General features: G+C 45.7%; 2 protein-coding genes across 2 annotated transcripts; one reads left to right on the top strand and one right to left on the bottom strand.

Annotated features, from left to right (window-relative positions):
- Positions 1 to 519: 519 nt before the first annotated feature.
- LOC129590810 (vesicular inhibitory amino acid transporter-like) lies at positions 520 to 5714 on the top strand. The gene is made up of 6 exons (XM_055486201.1): positions 520 to 1112; positions 3737 to 4182; positions 4261 to 4362; positions 4551 to 4923; positions 5006 to 5207; positions 5327 to 5714. Exons 1-6 carry the CDS (start codon positions 810 to 812, stop codon positions 5419 to 5421), a joined length of 1521 nt encoding a protein of 506 aa, XP_055342176.1. The 5' UTR covers positions 520 to 809; the 3' UTR covers positions 5422 to 5714.
- LOC129590809 (collagen alpha-2(IV) chain-like) lies at positions 5688 to 18225 on the bottom strand. The gene is made up of 41 exons (XM_055486200.1): positions 17696 to 18225; positions 14702 to 14753; positions 14501 to 14632; positions 14301 to 14435; positions 14192 to 14236; positions 14064 to 14126; positions 13866 to 13988; positions 13768 to 13803; positions 13643 to 13705; positions 13506 to 13584; positions 13327 to 13442; positions 13148 to 13264; positions 12955 to 12999; positions 12691 to 12898; positions 12432 to 12629; positions 12269 to 12364; positions 11868 to 12169; positions 11478 to 11799; positions 11093 to 11257; positions 10926 to 11015; positions 10726 to 10841; positions 10557 to 10662; positions 10315 to 10473; positions 10142 to 10254; positions 9900 to 9957; positions 9675 to 9728; positions 9287 to 9608; positions 8956 to 9214; positions 8758 to 8893; positions 8595 to 8702; positions 8410 to 8532; positions 8167 to 8343; positions 7866 to 8063; positions 7707 to 7802; positions 7555 to 7608; positions 7410 to 7471; positions 7179 to 7233; positions 6930 to 7118; positions 6583 to 6869; positions 6274 to 6397; positions 5688 to 6196 (listed from the first exon to the last, which is right to left on the bottom strand). Exons 1-41 carry the CDS (start codon positions 17749 to 17751, stop codon positions 6063 to 6065), a joined length of 5373 nt encoding a protein of 1790 aa, XP_055342175.1. The 5' UTR covers positions 17752 to 18225; the 3' UTR covers positions 5688 to 6062.
- Positions 18226 to 18603: the final 378 nt, after the last annotated feature.

Here is an 18603-nt window from a genome sequence, read left to right as displayed (position 1 = left end):
TTTATTGGTAAATATTTGGCTGTCTCAAAAGATAGATCTTGATGAGTTGAAAAATTATGATGTTCATATTTATTTTGGTTTTTTTCTCAGGCATGTATGTACCATTCGGTAATTTTGATCCTTTAATCATGATCAAGCCGAAATTTATTTAAGCCGGCTACGCAGAATGGGAGCTTGTTGGTGAGCTGGTTACGTTTTCATATTTTTTGCAAAAATACTAATCACAAACCAATATTTATTAAGCAACTGTGAGCGCATTGTACTTATTAAAGCAGTACCGCATATAATTCGTGGGGGACGTTTTTGATTTGGAAAAAGTTGGCAGAACGGCATGAAAGGGTGTTTGCGAAATTACACAAGCCAGCTGTGCAGCCCGCACTTGAGACATTCACCGATTACCAATACAAGTGACAGGAAAAAGTAGTGCTCTTGTACATGCGGGATGAGAATCCATAAAACAACCGAATTGACGAAGTGGAAAGGGCTGTTGTCACCGGTTGGCACAGTGTGCAGTGCAGGCCAAAGGCAACAGCAGCTGTCCATATTGTGCTAAGCACGTTCGTAGTGCGGCTCCTGTCTCCCGGACGCGACTTTACTCCCGCCAAATGCTACTCTTTATTACTACTTGTACTGCACAGGCAACATAACACACTGTATATGCCCAGGGAACATTTGCTAAAGCTGATCCCAAAACAACCGAAAATCCTTAGCCTCTTTCTGAACAAGTTTCCCCGGCGAAAAATGCCGTCGATTGGACCAGGGTAGAAAATACTGTACGCTCCAACTAAGAACATCCGCCAACAACCATAATGTTTCGACGTCTACAGCACTTTGGTGGAGCAGCGCGAGAGTGGTATCAGACGAATGTTTTAGCCACTGGTGCTCCGGTTGACAGCGAGAAGATTGAATTCGCCCGGGCCAATGATTATTATGATGAACAGAATTATCAAACCTATGGCCAGGATTATAATGAATGCACAACGGGCGACAGCAATATTAATGGCAATTATCACGGGGGATTTGGGGAGTACGAAGAGTTTTCCGAGGGTGTGGCAACGCAGCATAAGATTTCAGAATGGCAAGCCGGGTGGAACGTCACGAATGCCATCCAGGTAGGTGATAGTGCAATAAGTGCCAAATAATTATACAATGACGAAATTGTACAGAACTTTGAACCTAATCATAGACGAATAATTCTTCCCATATCCGCTATGTGCATACACGATTGCCCATGATCAGAACAAAACCGGTAGGAAGATTCAGGAATTGACCTTTAGCGAGATTGTCGGTGGCTTCGGGCTAGTAGCACAAAGTGTTTTTTGGAGCTATTACTAAATGATTTTTGCGTCAGCAGTGCGTATGTCAGCGAATGAAGTTGAAAGAACTTAAAAGTATGATTTTACGGATGATAACCGGTGGCATTGCTGTGTATATACTTTATGAATGTGATGTTCGCGAGTCAGAATAATTCATTAACGACAATGTAGTCAAATAAATAGTTTTTCGGAGTCGCATATCGTTTTCTTTCCCTTTACGTGTAGAAGTCTTCATATTCTTTTATGCAGAAGACATTTTTATATTTCTGATACTTAACGGATACACGTGCATGAAGCACTCTCCAACGAAAAGTCAAAAACCTTGCATGGCGCGTAATTACAAAATCGGTTTTCCATCATCGCCAAGTTGCAGCTGGTTCATTTACCAGACCATTTACCAGATTTTCTCGAGCATGGGAATTCACCTTGTCTTGGTAAAGTGGGCAATGGTATACCAAAATAAAAACTGAGTTAGTAGCACAGGTGGTATCACGCAGTTCGTGATGAATTATCAAAGAGTTTAGAAACGCAGCCTTACTGACTAGATATCTTTAAAACATATTCTAGAATACCTCCATAAAATTATGTTTCAGATATTGTGGTACATTTCGGCGATTTTTCAACGCACAGTGCGCATACGATAATTATAAAGCGCGGAACATATTTTATGATCATTTAAAACGCCTGAAAAAGTTTACAATTTCTGATAACTTACCAGCATTAAAGTTTTATGTTTTCGATAGTCATGGTATTAGTGGCACATAATTGTGTTGCTCATCACGTTTTCGAAAGGTAATTCGAAGCTCGAATAGAAGTTCGATTAGCTAAGGTACACATAATCTACAACCGGTGATGGAATCATGGAAGCGATACGTGATACCAGTGGTAATAAACCGCTTAACGCCGGGTTTTCTGCTATGTTTAACACCGTAATCGTAAGCGACGACTCCCAGTCATAAAACCGTTACGAAAAACGTTCACAAAGTTAACATCCCTTTTGTTTGAGCAGATGGAACATATTAGCGATAGTTTGCCGAATGTATTTGTCAAATAAATTCACGCTGTAGTGAAGACTCATCGACGCTTCGCCAACTGCAGAATGTTGTGCCCACGTGATCAAAAACAATGCACTCTCCTGACAAGGGGACCATGTCGCACGCATGTACACACATATTCGGCCTTTTCAGTATAATTACAACACCGCACGACACCATGGGAAGATTCAGCATCTGGAGGCATTCTTGCTGGGGACCGGGCAAAAACTGTTTTAATTCCTTAAAGTGGTCATTTTAACAAGTCCAATAAATTTTCTTATTGATTTCTTTTGATAGCGCCTGGAGGTGCAAAGTGAAATCGTTGCCATATTGATTAACAAGTGAGAGGCTGCACTGTTGCTGCACGTTGTGTTTTCTCCGTATGCGGGAAAACATCAGCCGTCGAAGGGAGAGACAGAGTGCTAATGTAAAGTAAAAAGATTTTATATTGGACAACTCAACTCCGACAGTCCGCACGAAACTAAATGAGCGGAAAATCAGGCGAAACCTTTAATTTAAATGGAAGGCGTGGTGAAACAGACATATATGAAGACCGGGGCTATTTGGACTGATTCATTGAATTTCCCACAGGGTATACTTTACATTTTGTCAAGCTGTTCCCCATTTTCTTTACACACTCCCGAGCTATCTATCCTATTCAGAAGTTTACGCATGCTCCGACACCAATTGGCCTTGTGATGTAGTTTTAAATGAGGAGCTGGCTGACAGAATGCGTGAAAACGTAGCCGGCATCGGTGATCGGACATGGAGCCAAATCCCAGCCAGATGTTCCAATTATGCATAAAGCAGTCCCATTCGCCCGGCATGTTCGAATGCACCAACTACAATGGCTGGTGCTAAACCGGTCTGGTTCATGAAAAATGAATGCTGGCATAAAAATTATCCGGCAAATTTGATTTCGAAGAGCATCACGTCTGAAATTATCGGGGAAAAGCTGCATTCCTGAAAGTATTGCCGGTTCTAGGCCTTCTGTGCAAATATCCGGTAGAATGCGATCAATATCAAATATTAGATTTTCTTGTCGAAATTGTTCGACAATATATCGCTGTCGCAGTGCACACCCGCCTCTAGCACAAAAATAAATAACAGCCAGACGGTTTAATATGGTTAGTTGCTTTTAAATTAAATTTTGTTCTTTCGCACATACGGCTACACGATGTAATTATAGTCATGTAATCATTAGTATCTGTCAAACGAAAAACCATAATGCATACGTATGTATATTAGTGTACCTTTTTACAAAATATCTAAACAAGGCTAGGTGAATAATAATTCGTGAAATAAAAAGTAACGGCAAAAATATTACAATACCGCGTGCACGACACCAATTACATATGAAACATTTTCTCCGAATATCCTTTGCAGGGCATGTTTGTGGTCAGTTTTCCCTACACCGTTCTCAAGGGCGGCTACTGGGCGATCATATCAATGGTGTTCTTCGCCTACATTTGCTGCCACACCGGGAAGATCCTGGTGGACTGCTTGTACGAACCTAATCTGGACGGTATACCGCAACGTATCCGCGGATCGTACATGGATATTGCCGCAGCCGTGTGGGGTGCTAAATGGGGCCGGCCCGTTGTGACGGCCGCGCAGCTCATCGAGCTGCTGATGACCTGTATTCTGTATATCGTCCTGTGTGGTGACCTTATGGAAGGTAGCTTCCCGGATGCTGCTATCGGCGCTAATGGATGGATGATCATGAGCGCTGTAATATTATTATCTTGTGCATTTTTACGCAATCTCCAGTCCGTTTCTTTCACGAGTTTTTGGTGTACAGTAGCTCATATTATCATCAACATGATAATTCTGTAAGTCAATCGCGCCGGAGGTTTGGCACCTTAAGATATTGTCTACAAGTATAAATTTTTAACGGATTTATTCTGCAGAACATACTGCTTGATTTGCATCAAAGATTGGCATTGGAGCGATGTGCAATTCAAGATCGATATTTACTCGTTTCCTATTGCTCTTGGAATAGTTGTGTTCAGGTAACTAACAACTGCCAGCCTGCAAACATATTTTACCTATTAATTTTGCGGAATATGTATAGCAGAACAAAATCTCACCAGTATGAAAACGTTTATTGTGATAACACTTACGCCGGTTTTTTATATAACTGTCTATGGCTACGCTACGCTATTCGCCATTTTTTACTATACTCCATATGAACGGACAGCTACACATCGCAAATCTTCCTTCCAACACTGGAAGGCAACATGACCAAACCGAATCGATTCAACGCCATGTTAAATTGGAGTCATTTGGCGGCAGCTGTGTTTAAAGCACTTTTTGCCTACGTTGGATTCCTGACCTGGGGTTTAGATACACAAGAAGAAATCACCAATAACCTCCCGACACAGGGCTTCAAAGCCATCGTCAATCTCTGTCTGGTAATTAAAGCACTGCTCAGTTATCCTCTTCCGTTCTACGCGGCATGCGATACGCTGGAGCACTGCTTGTTCCGCGGCAAACCCGACACACCCTTCCCGTCGTGCCGAAATCCCGATGGGTCTTATAAGAAGTGGGGAATTGGCTTCAAAATGGGAATAGTAAGAAGATATGGCTACTTTACCACTGACAAGTGAGGACATTTGCTGGTCATGATACAGAATGTGCGGACTGCATTTGCAGGTATTTACGACGCTGATTATGGCCATCGCCATTCCGCATTTTACCACGCTCATGGGATTTATTGGGAATTTCACCGGCACGATGCTTAGCTTCATTTGGCCCTGTTACTTCCATATGAGGCTGAAGTGGGAAACCCTGGAATGGTACATCATTTCCCTGAATGCCTTCATTATTTGTCTGGGGCTAATCTGTGGTTGCGTCGGTAAGTTATTTAAGTTAAAAGTAACTATGATCTAAAAAAAAATTGCACCCCTTTTTTGCGTATACTGTACAGTAATATTGTACATAATATTGTACCACTATAAAATCCGTGTTTTGCAGGAATGTATTATTCAGCATACGAGTTGATCAGAGCATTTAATGGAGAGGATATAAGCTATAAACCTTTGCCGATTATCGGAAATTACACGGGATAAAACCATCGCATCGATAAAAATGTGTTGGAAATGCGTGATCTCAATAACAAGTTCTTTTTACGTTAATACATCAGTTCTTTTATTATGTACCCGTACCTCGTTGTTAATCGTGATCTTTCAGTGTTTTGTAAAGAATTTCAAAATGTGTGCAAAGGATTTTCAAGTTGCGTGTTGGTGACCTTAGTTGCAAATTCATAGTGAATATTACACTGTCTTGCTAAAAATGACAATAGAAGCGTAACCACAACAATTTAGAAAAACAGATGGCCAATAAGTAATCTTCTGGACAACATAACAAATACACAAATCTTTGTCTCGATATAAAAGCTCAAGAGCGCAAAAAAGTCGCAGACAAACAAAATTTTGTAAATGCGAGAATATCAAAGAGATGAGTGACTGCAGCAAAAGAGCAAATAAAGGCGTAATCTAAACAAAACAAAGGCAGTGTTTAACCGGAAAATGACTTGAATCCAAAACCTAACCCGCCAAGCAATTAGGATCTTTGTTGACCATCCTGGGCACCGTTTAACACGGCACCGACAAATGCAATCGTGTCATTATCATAAATGCACTGACATCTTGTAGTAGAAAAGAAGAATGAGCAATTCGTCCTTTTTTGTTCTTTTGTGTGTTAGTGATCTTTAAACAATGCGCTGGCAGACTTGACACCGACTGCAACGAGAACGGACATTTCCGGCTTTGAGCGTTTGACTCTCCGGTCGACCGAACTGATTGTTGTCATCCACAGTTGATAACCAGAACGAAAATTCATTCGCTGGAAAAGAACAAGATATAAAAATACAGTAAACCGTGGTACAGATCCTAGGTGAATTTAAAAGAATAAAAACGTACCATAGTAATGGCAAGTACCCCGACCGCCGTTACATTCAATAAAAGGAGTTGTTCGGAAATCTTCAAGGCAAGATCCAGGGCTGGCAAGTTGCTGTCCGCCACCTTCGGCACCAGCGCCAGTGTGCTGTAAATACGCGCGACATTTTAAACTGTGCGTGTTTAACCATTAAAGTCCCGCTGGATTTTCGATAAGAACAGAAAATGACCTTAACTTGCTGTTAGTGGTTATGTTGGTGCTTTACAAAAATGACAAAGTTGATTATTAGTTTAATATATCAGGTTGTTTTAATTTATTGCCATCGAATTTACCATTGCAAAGCTGTAACCAATCCATAGACCTCTCCATCCGGATGGGCAATCCGGCACATCCAGAGACTGGCTGTGCACGGCAATAACATTGGCCGGTGCCTCGCATACTACGCAGCGACTGATGTACTGCTGCAGTTCGTTGCCGTCTATAGGCATCATCGGAAGAGGTGCTGTGGTACTCAGCCAGAATGACTTATCGGTTCGCGAGGCATAATTGCACACGTTGTTCACATCACAGAACATAAATGGCATCGTGCTAAATCTCTGCAGGCACGAACCAGCTCCACCTGTTTAAACACACCACGATGACCTTTCCAGTACTCAGCAAAAATCATCAACAGTTTTACCAAGATCTTGATTATGACTCTTTTCGTTTCCTTCGATGTACAGCAAAGAGTAGCCAGTCCACATCTGTGTGAGACCGCTGGGACACATTGGTACGGCTTCCGATTGGGAGTGACGGACAAGCAAGAAGCCGGTCTGATACGAAAGAGCACCACCCGGAGCTCCAGGAACACCAGGAGGCCCTTGTAGACCTGCGTGATAACGTAAAATAAGCGATGTTGGTTTCTTTTGTAATACGTTAACTGCTATACCTGGATTGCCGCGTTCTCCTGGAGATCCCATTAATCCAGGATTTCCGCGGCCTCCCTTAAAACAAAAAAGAGTTTTCCCACAGCACAAGAGCGATAAATTAACGTACTCATGTACAGGCAGCTGCAAACAACTAGAGTAGTCATTCTAAAACATGTTTTGAACAAATAGACGTATCTCTTTTTTGATTGTTAATGAGATCTTTCTGCCTGATGTCAATGCACAGTGCCTACCGGCAAGCCAGGTGGTCCCTGCAAACCGTCCGAACCACGTGGTCCAATATCTCCCTTCACACCTAGAACCAATGATACCTTATACCCCACTGTTATTTTTGGTAAGAAAATACTACAACACGAAGTTTCCTAATTAGCACTTTACCTGGTAATCCTGGCATTCCTGGGCCTCCCGGACGCCCATCAAGTCCTCTCATTCCTGACAAGCAGCACGGTCAAATCAGAGCATAAACATTCCCATATAAATGCGTAATACTTTGCATTGTCACATAGTTGTAGACTGGTAGCTGGTCTTACCGGGCACTCCGCGGTCTCCCTTAGGTCCTAGCAACGCATCACGATGGATACCTGGTGCGCCGGGGGCACCTCTGTCACCCTTAGGGCCGTTTTGACCTGCATCAAATAATCTCACATTATAATCTGCACATAAGGTTATGAGTGCAGCCTCAGGAGTACCTGGGAAGCCGGGTTGTCCAGGTTGGCCAGCGAATCCTCTGTCACCCTTGATGCCAGGGACACCACCAAGTCCGGGAATACCTCGATCACCTTTGGCACCACCCACGCCTGGCAAGCCCGGAGCACCGTCTAATCCGCGATCACCCTTTGGCCCTTGTGGTCCAATCTGAGTGGCTGTTCCAGGAAGACCAGGAGAACCTGCAAAAGAAGGTATGTGTTTTATTTTCGTGCCGTTTCACAATCTTTAGAATCTCTTCACCCAGTTATGCCTAGTACGTTATGACTGGCTGCAAACGCTGACCTCTGTCTCCCTTCGCCCCGCCAAATCCAGGCTGACCCGGCTGACCGCGCTGTCCTGGCAGACCAGGCGCACCCGGCATTCCATTAAGTCCACTGTCACCTTTCGGTCCGGGCAAGCCGGGTCGTCCGATGCCTGGAATACCAGGAGCACCGGGCTGTCCGTCAAGACCAGGGGCACCTATTCGGAATACCAATAATTCTCAGCTTTGTTCTTCACTGTTAATGATATACTGTATTAACATACCTCGATCTCCTTTAAATCCAGCTTGTCCTGGTAAACCAGGTTGACCAGCTAAACCTGCGTCACCCTTTGGTCCGGGCTGCGCAGCTCCCGGAATACCTGGCTGGCCACGTTGGCCTGGTAAACCTAAAAAATAAAACACGTAATAGACCAAGAAATGCAATACTGGAGTAAGCCATTTTTCTTACCAGGTTGGCCAGGTAGGCCGGCGTTTCCGGGTTGACCTTCGCGTCCAGGTAGACCGGCATCACCCTTAATGCCACCAAGACCAGGCTGGCCAGGAATGCCACGATCGCCTACAAGACTTTTTGAATTAAACGAGTGAAAGTGACAGAAGATAATCTTTCTCACCTTTTGCGCCGGGGAATCCAGGACCACCAGGTAGTCCGGCATCCCCTTTAGCTCCTTCGCCACCCGGAAGACCTGGCTGTCCAGCAAAGCCTCTATCTCCCTTCGCGCCAGAAAATCCTGGTTGTCCTGGTAGACCCTATTAAAACAACTCATCCAATAAGAACAGTACCAGAATAACGCAATACAGTAAATCCATACAGGAGTTCCAGGGGTTCCGGCGTCTCCCTTTGCGCCACCAATACCCGGGAATCCAGCTTGACCGCGATCACCTTTGGCACCTGGATAGCCAGGCGCCCCGGGCCCGCCCTGATCACCCTTTGGACCTGGCACTCCCGAAAGGCCTGGTTGACCGGGTATGCCTGGCTGGCCAGCGTCACCTTTGTATCCACGACCTCCGGGCAGACCCGGCAGGCCAGCGCTGCCTCGATCTCCTTTAGCTCCGGGAGCACCAGCACCGCTAACGTATTTTAGAACACCTTTGTCAGGGATGATCGAGACGATGCTCACGCAAAAACTGAACGTATCTTACCCTGGAAGACCGGGTTCTCCAGACGGACCAGGTCGTCCGGGTTGTCCCTGTCCTGGAATTCCGGCGTCGCCTTTGATTCCAGCTTGGCCTGGCAGTCCTGGCTGACCAGGGAGTCCAGGCGCACCGGGCAGTCCAGAGTCACCTTTGAAGCCTTTTGGTCCCATAAGAGCGGCTTGTCCGGGTTCACCTTTGGCACCAGGTTGACCAGGGAATCCACCGTCTCCCTTGGCGCCAGGCAGTCCTGGTTGGCCGGACTGTCCTTCTCGACCGGGTAGACCTCGGTCACCTTTCGCACCGTTTTGTCCAGGAAGACCAGGCAGTCCTTTTTGAAAAGCAAAAGGTCATTTGAGACCAATATATAATTAGTTTCTTTAAATCTAGCACCAACCTGGACCGCCTCCAACTCCAGGCCTACCGGGTGCACCAGCATCTCCCTTGAAACCTGTAACAAAACGGTTGGTTAGCTTATGAACGACAGGCATAGCAAGCGCGGCATAGCGAATCTTCAAAATTTAATGTGATTTGCAGTAAAACATAGCCTTTTAATTGCAGTCATAGAAAATAGGAAATCTGGAACTTCATAGGCAATAAGACGTGTCTGTATGAAAATTACCTGCTGCACCAGGCAAACCGGGGGCGCCGGGTAGTCCAGGCGAGCCGGCGCTTCCAGGCTAAAAAAATCTCATTAGAACTACACTATACTTGTGCTCACTTAATTATACGAGCAGCGTAGTAGTCGTAACAGTAAGGCTAAATTACAAAATGCAACACCAAACAGCAAATTTACACAGCCGATTGAAAGCGACTTGAATGGTTTACGTCCTAAAGTTTTCTAAGCGAAACTCATTGCCGTACCGCTCCTGCGTTTCCAGGTTGGCCAGGTCGACCTGCATCACCTCTGTCACCTTTGGCCGAGACTCTGCCTGGCTGTCCGGGGAATCCGGAGTCTCCTTTTGCTCCAGGCAAGCCTATTCAAGAAGCAGTAAGAGTAGATACATAATTCATGAATATCTTGCAAGACCGTTTACCTGGCTGGCCGTTAAGACCACGATCTCCTTTGGGACCTTGTGGGCCAGGAACACCGTAGCCGGGCTCACCGCGTCCACCTTTCATACCCATTAAACCAGGTAATCCATCTTGACCGGGCCGGCCGGCGTCCCCTTTTGGCCCAGTGGCGCCGGGCAGGCCTAGCAGATACAAACACAGCACAAATTATTTCAAAACGCATCAAACATATGATAATTACAGCACCACTGATCACCCATCTTACCTGGTTGTCCGGGATAGCCTACTTGTCCTTTGTCGCCCTTCGCTCCAGGTCCACCCGGTGTTCCGGGTTGACCAGGTTGACCGATTTGAGATCGTCCGGCATCACCCTACGATGCGTTAATGTTGAAAACTTCTCGGTAACTTTTCCGTATTTCTGTCACACGACTTACTTTGTGACCTTTGGGTCCGGGCAATCCAACAACACCGTCCTGACCAGGTGCACCGCCAGCACCTGGCATGCCAGGACCACCACGATCACCTTTGTCGCCTCTGATTCCGGGAAGACCTTTAAAAAAGGAAACGTCATAATTTGTTGACATAGCTGAATCGAATATTGTATCAATGTAGTGGAATCTTAAAAAATATTTACCGCGTTCTCCGGGAGCGCCAAATTGGCCTGGTAAGCCACGATCACCTTTAGGACCAAACGCGCCAGGCAGTCCGGGCTGTCCCAAGTCACCTGAAAAACAAAATATTAACTTTAGCTTTGCCGCAAATGTAACTGTTGTGGGCCTTTCGAAACTTTCTTTTATTTACCTTTAAATCCCGGAAGGCCTGGTGTGCCAGGTTGTCCAGGTGCGCCCGGCTCGCCTCGGTCGCCTTTAGGTATCAAAATTTCTGGACGTGCGCCTCTTTCGGCCGGTTCACCTTTGTCTCCCTTTGCTCCGGGAAAACCGTTTTGTCCAGGTAAGCCCATGTCACCTGTAACAGTGATGATGTGTCACGATGCTACAGATGAAACCCATTCTTATGTACTGTAGTATTGTACAAAATTTTATTTATATAAATCCTTAGTACTTAATATTAACAACTATTCACAGCCTGTTTTTCCTGCAGTGGTCGAATAAACTAAATTTTGTTTTTGTTGTTGTTTTGTTTCGTATAATAAACATCGTTTTCGCAGTCAAAAGCCTGTAGTTACCAGGTGTGCCCGGTGGGCCGAGCAGGCCAATGCCAGGTGCTCCTCGAGGACCGGTAGCACCTTGCACACCAGGAGATCCTGGAGCGCCCGGGGCTCCTGGGAAACCACGATCTCCTTTGGCACCGCGCAATCCCGGTTGTCCGGACAAGCCGGGAGCTCCAGCCGAACCAGGTTGACCGAGCGGTCCTGGCAGGCCAGGGAAACCAATGTCACCCTTGTCACCCTTTGGTCCAGAAGCACCACGAGCGACGTCCGGTGAAACAACTGCATCCAAGCCGCGATCACCCTTGTCTCCCTTAAATCCTGGAACTCCCGGAATACCCTGGAAATTTTAAAAAAATGTTGAGATACTAAGCATTTAATAGCCAAAATTTTGAGCCGGCCACTCACCGGAGCGCCAGTTAATCCAGGCAAGCCAGGGAGACCATCTTCACCGCGTTCACCGAGTTGACCTTCTGGTCCAGGAGCACCTCGTTCACCCGGGCCACCACTGCGTCCTTCGAACCCACGGTCTCCTTTCTCACCCTTCTGGCCCGGCTGGCAGTCTTGACAACTTCCACCTCGGTCTCCCTTGGGTCCGATTCGACCATCCAAGCCCGGTCGGCCGGGAGGACCACCGGGGCCTCTGTCACCTTTCGCTCCAGGTGATCCTGGTGGGCCGGGGATGGCATCGGGTGAGTCTCCGGGGAATCCTTTGGGAAGAGATTTTTCAGATAAGACAATTTTTTTCAGGAAGACCGATTAATTTCCAAAAAAATAAATATTACATAGAATTAGTACGATATACGCACCTCTGTCACCCTTTGGACCCATGTCACCTTTTGGTCCAACAAGACCGTCATTTCCGGGCAAACCATCCAAGCCAGGAGGACCACGAATTGGCAGACCTTAAATTGCAGACACTGTTGCAAGAAACGGATCGAACAACAGAATTTAAGTAACTAACGTTCTTACCAGGCTCTCCTTTGAATCCAGGTTCGCCCTTGGCCCCAGGGACACCAGGACGACCTGGAGTGCCGGACAGACCAGCCGATCCGGGGAAACCGCGATCTCCCTTGTCACCTTTGACTCCTGCTGGACCTTCTGCTCCAGGAATACCGGGAAGGCCAGGGCCGCCAGGGAACCCTCTTTGGCCAGGACCACCGGGAAGGCCTACGCCACTCTCGCTATGACAGATGTCACTACAAATAGCCCAAAGAATGTTGCTTATTACCTGATAGACCATCTTCTCCTGGGGCTCCTCTATCTCCTTTCGGTCCAGTTAACCCCCGTGGTCCGGCTGGTCCTGCCCTTCCTGCTCCACCCGGAATACCTGGAGCACCACGATCACCTTTGGCACCTGGGAATCCGGCGTCACCCGTACTGCCGCGGTCGCCTTTGGGTCCGGGTAATCCGGGATTACCAGGGAAACCGCTATCACCCTACAGTAGCCTTAATTAAGATATATATTCGGTAATCTAAATCATCTTTACCGTACCTTAGCTCCGTAATTTCCTTGTTGACCTGGGCGACCTTCTTTGCCCTACAATTGGAAAGTAATGAAATATTTATAATTATGCGCATCAAAGGACGAGATCATTATTAGCGGTACGCAGGCGAATAATCAGTGATATAATACATGCGGAAAAGAATAATCAGTCTGCTGCACGGGAGTACAAATGTGGACTTACTCGGGGACCCACTGGACCGCGAATACCCTTCTCGCCGGTCTGTCCCGGTGAACCGGGAATACCAGGCTGACCGGGTTGACCATCAAATCCTCGTGTGCCCGGTGTACCTGGTTCACCCTGTAAAACAGCCATTTAATAACGCTTTTGCTGGCAACATATATGACAAGCAACCAGGTTACTTTGTCTCCACGCGGGCCCTGTGCACCAGGGTTGACAATACAGGAACTGTTATAAGCCCACAGTTCACCACGATCCGAGCACCCGACGCCCGGTGCTCCGGGAGGGCCAGCTTCACCTGTTGATCATAATACCAAAGCCTTGCAAACTGTCGATGTTTTTGTGCCGGTGTCGGCATTACCCATGGCTCCCTTGGGACCTTGTACACCGATTCCCATTCCTCCGGCAACGCCCGGCAGGCCACGGGGTCCCGGTTGTCCCTATTAGATAAAGGATCTTTTTGTGTGCGCAACATTTTAGCGTGTTAAAAGTGTTTACCGGTAATCCTGGCTCTCCTGCATCACCTCGCGGTCCCGCTTGACCATCATATCCCGGTTGACCCTGTGTTAAAACAATTATTTCTTACATTGCAACAATGGTTCAGTAATGATGGCATTACTTACGGGAGAGCCTGGTTGACCAGGAGCGCCTTCATCGCCCTGCATAGAAACAGTTGAAAGCGTGTACGCGACACAAACTGGATAACGCCAATGCCGCTGACCTTTATGCCCTTTGCTCCAGGAAATACAATCGCGGCTTCACCTTTATCACCTTTCGGTCCTTGTGGACCAGGCGCACCGTAGCCACCACCATTTCCACCTGGACCAGGCGGTCCAGGTGGACCCTAATAAAGAAGCATTTCAGGTGTTTATATTGCAATGCGAACATATGTCAAGTCGTTCTAAATAATGTGACTTACATCCGTGCCGTTACACCCGTCTCTTCCTGGATAACCTCTTGGACCTTGCGGACCAGGAATGCCCTATCACAAAACAAATCTTATCCTTAAGTGACCCTTCTTAGAAAAGAGTGATGCACGCAACGTACCGGAATTCCGTTGATACCAGGAAATCCAGGAACTCCTGTCCGTCCCTACAAATAAAATGGGAAATTTAAACCTTCCATTCCTCACTGTTCTGACCGTTGCTGTGCATACTCTGTCTCCTTTCAGCCCCATTGCACCGGGAAAGCCCATGGCACCCTTGTCGCCCCTCGAGCCGGAAAGTCCTTCCGGACCGGGGTGACCTTGGAGACCGCGTTCGCCTGCAGGTCCAATGGGTCCAGGCGGACCCTAAAGAACAAGCAAGGTTAATTTAAGAATTATTATCGATTAGTTTTGCATGATTTTGTGCATACCCTGGAACCCTTTTCACCGTAACATCCGCATGCGGAGCAATCCCGGCCGTTGCAGTCTCTTACGTACTCTGCCCGGCCATTTCCGGGATAACCGCTTCCGTACGCGAAATCATCTCGGTTTTGGGCATTTACCTGTAATAAATGGATAGAGTTATCACGATAATAAATGTCTGAAAACTCTATTCCAAGGAGCAGACTTACCGAATACAGGGATAATAAAAAACTCGTGGAAAAAATCCAAAATATCACGCTACTGCAATTAAAAGGTGCAAACGGTCAATCAAGCAAGCCTACCGCAATATTTATGCAATACGCAATATATTTACACCGTTAATTTTAATAACTTAACTTTTAATATCTTTCAATATCAAGATTCTAGAATGCTTTTGTGCAACGCTACCGTTCGGGGTGGAAACAGTTCTAGTAATTTCTGTCTAATCACGAAGAGTCTTAACTGAAATTTTTTATAAAAAAATAATAACTATGATTTTTAAAAAGTTGCGTCAACAGCAATGGGAACAAACCGCTAACAGCAAAATCGCCTACTTCTACACATAAATATTGAAATTATTTGCAGACTGCATTGTTTTAGTTTTTCCTTTTCTGTGCAGTGCAAAATCGGAAGCTGGAGATTTATGAAAAAGTACCGTTAACGTTTCGAGTCAAATTACATCTAGAAAATTTAATTCTGATGGATTTCGAAAACTCATTAATTAGCCTACAGTTATTAACTACCGGCGCGCTGTTAGTTACAACTTGCCTACAAGGAAAAGCAGACACATTTACGTTTAGTCGCAATTCATGATGAGGCTCAGTCTAGAACCTGCATTTGTTGGACAGCGCGTTGAAATGAAACTTTGTTGTCCCTCAGACTGAATCGATTAGCATTTGCACTGTGGATTATGCTGGCGGTCTGTTAGACTGGATATCCGGTCAGTGCAAATGGTTTTAGCATAAAGTTAAAATTACTTTTGATGGCTCAGTGGCGGCGACAAACAATTGCAAAACGACGACGGCAGCGACGGCAGCGTGCGCTAACGCATTCTGACCACTGCATACAAAACAACCTTCGAAAGGCGGAAATGTCAGCTGTAAACCCATGAACACGACCAGTGTGTGTCTGCCTTATGTGTGTATGTATGCTATGAGAACAAACAAATCCGGAAAGCGACGTTTTCGTTACATGCAATCAGAACGGGCGCAGCAGCAGCCGCTTCTGGGATAATTGCAGTGCACTTCGGTTACGTATCATCCAGCGTTATAACACACGCGCCATCATAACTCTTTCTATTCGTTACACTCCATTTTCGTCCACATGTGTGCGACGATCTGGACTAGTTTTCTTCGTATTCTCCTCTCTCTCTAACGGTCTCTCCTCCGCCGCCTCGACGCTGAGCTTCTGACTAGTTTGGCATTTAAAACAAATTTCCAGGCCAACCGATGTGCACTTTTAAACTTTCAAGGGAGGTCCAGTTAGCATGCGTTTGCTGGCGAGGTTTCATAGGCGGACGCTAATTTAGAACTGCGCTGTGACTGCGACAATCTGCTGCTACTGTGTGGTACTGCTGCTACAGCCGCTCGTCCAAGGATCAAAGACGAAAAACGCAATCCTTTCCAATTCACTAGCTTCTATTTGTGAACGATGTTGCTTACGTCTGTTGAGACTACTAAACAACCAATCCTCGATGCGATCTGCTGCCTTACGTTGTTGTGCAAAATTAGGGCGGAAGATTATGAAACTGTTTTTTTTTTCTTCTAGCAGCAGACGCTCAATCCGGCAGCGGCGCCCAAATAGCGCCTTTTTTATAACCTATCGCTCGACGCTTAATATTTACCCAGTTATTACACGAATCACTACTATTCAATGTCTTGAAACCAATCAATTTAACTTAGTAAATGTAAACCAAAAACAAAGCAGATTATGAAAAAGCGATTTGGTTATTAGTAAGACTAGTTTTCAATGGTAAAAGCAGAAATGTTATCCACAGACATATCAACAAGTGGAAACGCACGTTTTCACGTTGCATCGGACGCTGGTCAATGAAGTTATCAGTGCATGTCCGCGCGCCGACACCACAACACAAGAGCTAATCTTATCGCGCAGCGCGCTGATGATCAGATGACGTGTGAATTGCTGCTGGACGCCTCCCGGATCGTGTCACCGTACTAAAACTACAATGAGCGGTTCAAACTTGTAAAATGCCCTCGCTGTCGGTTTGGCGGCGGCGCCTTGTATTAGACAGCATCAACTAGATCCCAGTACACTCCTTACATTAATGCAGCGCTGTAACCCCATTGGTGGCCTCAAATTATTTCAAGGGTTTGTTTAGAGAAAGTTAAACTTAGCTCCATCAGCACAGCAGAATTCTAATCTATTAGCTGCTTTCCTTCCGATCAATGACATTCTCTGGTAAACGGGGAAGAGCGCAATAATATTCTCAAATCTCCTTTGTAATTAACCGCCAAGGATACACATAATGTGCGTTTCAGCAGTGTCTGCGCTCTGTCAAAATTGTTATATCGCTAATATGACAAAAGGATTTGACTGCAAACTAAACGAAACCTCGGTGAATTTTAAAAACTTCTTTTTACATCAAAAACTGATATTGAATGAGCATCATATGTCCTTATAGGTACGAGTACTATATTCTTTCAAACTCGGGACCATTCGCACAACACAAATGCAGTTACATAGAACGAGCGAACCATTTCCCATCATATAGCAACTGCATGGGAAAACCACACCCAATGCTCCTTTAAAAACGCTTTGAATGGAACTGGAACCAATAATCTTCGCGCTTCACATGCAGTAGTGACTGGCACTGCAGAAATTCGATATTATGCAAATTTTCTAACTCACAATACTTATATAACATTTAAATTTTAATTCTGCATTGTTTTTGTACGAGGATTTTATTGCACATATAGAGTTTTGATTGCATTAGATAAATTTTAGGAATGCAAAAATCATAGATAATGCAAAATTAAACGACGGTAGATGCCGCAAGTGCAGTACGTTATTTCAACTGAACCGGCGGGAAAGTGTTGTCTGCTTTCTCTCAATGGACAGGAAAAGAGCAGTAACTCAACAAAACAGTTTAAATTTATATTTATAGAGAAATTCACCATTAGATTTTATCGCTCTTCGTTTTGTAATAGCTGCCGACCATCGTCATGATCAATTGTTGCACTTACTGTGAGGCCATAAACTGCGACATCCCGAAAATCCTTTGCAAGACATGGCGTTTCATTGTGCTGGTTCCTGGAGCGGACCTGACCTCATAGTCAGCCCGGCCGCAGCAGCACGCCCAAAGATGGATCACACGCCCGGTTCACAAGTGTACAATGTATCCGTTCGCTATAATACGTGTATACGCGTATGTGGATGAGAATTAGGAAGAGACAACTAGGCTCAACAGCCGCTCACACACACCGAAGCGATATGCAGAGTCTCCGGAAAAGAAGCCAAAGAAGCAACACTGCAGAAACTTCTGTGCTGGAGCACAGTTACGAGTTTAGACTCCTCGCACAAGGAATGCCGTGCATCGTGCGGGCGCAGTCTCTGTGCGGAAGAATATACTGAGAGATGTTGACTGTCCAATCTTAAGATAGTTAGCTAACATGCAACTTTGTTAAAACAGTTTCAAAATCCGGATCATAGAGAGATGCGGCGCAGCTTCAGATGCAGCCAGCAGCAGCAGCGGCCGAGATATGTATGCAAGGCACACACATATGCTACATCAACAAAAATAGCTGTCGTCACGAGAGGGACAGTTAGTTACCAGTGCTCATATAATTGAACGCCAAAAGTTTGCCACTGGTCCTTGGCCGGATCTGTGTGCCTTGAATTATATGGATTATGAACAGTTTAAAGTAGGCAATGTGTGTAATGCACAGCATATGTGCGAATTATTCCGTCGAAGACACAGAGCCGCATTTTATCTGTGTAAAGCAGTCCAGACACTGTGCAATGTGCATCACCCGAATTATGTTAAGCGTGGTGGTGGAAGATCGTGTTCAGAAGGATGCTGGACGAATGTGTGCGACAGTCGCGGCTAGAATTAGCCAGGCGGCATGCAGCGTACTCTCGAACGATGGGATTC

Source organism: Paramacrobiotus metropolitanus, unplaced genomic scaffold (genome assembly GCF_019649055.1).
Source record: "Paramacrobiotus metropolitanus isolate TYO unplaced genomic scaffold, Prichtersi_v1.0 Parri_scaffold0000042, whole genome shotgun sequence".
In the NCBI taxonomy this organism is placed as follows: domain Eukaryota; kingdom Metazoa; phylum Tardigrada; class Eutardigrada; order Parachela; family Macrobiotidae; genus Paramacrobiotus; species Paramacrobiotus metropolitanus.
The sequence above is the reverse complement of the archived record's forward strand: the minus strand, read 5'-3'. Positions and strand labels throughout refer to the sequence as shown.

What these genes read in the sequence shown, in the direction of transcription:
- LOC129590810 (XM_055486201.1), top strand. Translation starts at nt 810, where the DNA reads ATGTTTCGACGTCTACAGCACTTTGGTGGAGCAGCGCGAGAGTGGTAT. An exon ending in ATCATCAACATGATAATTCT is followed by an intron (nt 4,183 to 4,260) that starts GTAAGTCAATCG and finishes TTTATTCTGCAG; the next exon opens with AACATACTGCTTGATTTGCA. An exon ending in GCTAATCTGTGGTTGCGTCG is followed by an intron (nt 5,208 to 5,326) that starts GTAAGTTATTTA and finishes CGTGTTTTGCAG; the next exon opens with GAATGTATTATTCAGCATAC.
- LOC129590809 (XM_055486200.1), bottom strand. Translation starts at nt 17,751, where the DNA reads ATGAAACGCCATGTCTTGCAAAGGATTTTCGGGATGTCGCAGTTTATG. An exon ending in AGGAGAAGATGGTCTATCAG is followed by an intron (nt 12,630 to 12,690) that starts GTAATAAGCAAC and finishes AGAGTGGCGTAG; the next exon opens with GCCTTCCCGGTGGTCCTGGC. An exon ending in TGGATTCCCCGGCGCAAAAG is followed by an intron (nt 8,703 to 8,757) that starts GTGAGAAAGATT and finishes AAAGTCTTGTAG; the next exon opens with GCGATCGTGGCATTCCTGGC.